The 344-nt window shown below is 50.6% G+C and overlaps 1 protein-coding gene across 1 annotated transcript in view; it reads right to left on the bottom strand.

The window, feature by feature from the left end:
- The window catches only part of GGCX (gamma-glutamyl carboxylase), a 17045-nt gene that overhangs the window by 8262 nt on the left and 8439 nt on the right, over positions 1-344 (bottom strand). The window contains 1 exon segment of the mRNA XM_007470587.1: positions 239-344. This exon segment is cut by the window's right edge and continues 7 nt beyond it. Coding sequence (XP_007470649.1) covers positions 239-344 — 106 coding nt within the window.

Here is a 344-nt window from a genome sequence, read left to right as displayed (position 1 = left end):
AAAGAGTGAAGGGGTGGGGATGGAGCCATTTTGCTTTTTTGTCACCCCAAGAGCCCCAACCTCACGGACCCTTCCCTCTCCCAAATCCATCCAAATCAAAGTGTCACCCTGTAATCACACTCTGCAACGCATGGCTGAAAATACGTTTGCTGGGACAAATTCTAGGACCTCACCGGGCCCCTATCTCTGGTAACCATCCTGACGCAGCCAACCCTCCCTCTTTTCCCCAGACTCATACCAGTAGCGGTTTGCATCCATGAACGTCAGCTGAAAGGCCAGCAAACCATACAGATACGAGTGGTTGTTCCACGATGTCTTGTCCAGAAGAAACACATACCAGTATG

Source organism: Lipotes vexillifer, unplaced genomic scaffold, assembly GCF_000442215.2.
Source record: "Lipotes vexillifer unplaced genomic scaffold, Lipotes_vexillifer_v1.1 scaffold1098, whole genome shotgun sequence".
In the NCBI taxonomy this organism is placed as follows: domain Eukaryota; kingdom Metazoa; phylum Chordata; class Mammalia; order Artiodactyla; family Lipotidae; genus Lipotes; species Lipotes vexillifer.
Note: the sequence above shows the minus strand (reverse complement) of the source record. Positions and strands in the feature narration are given on the sequence as shown.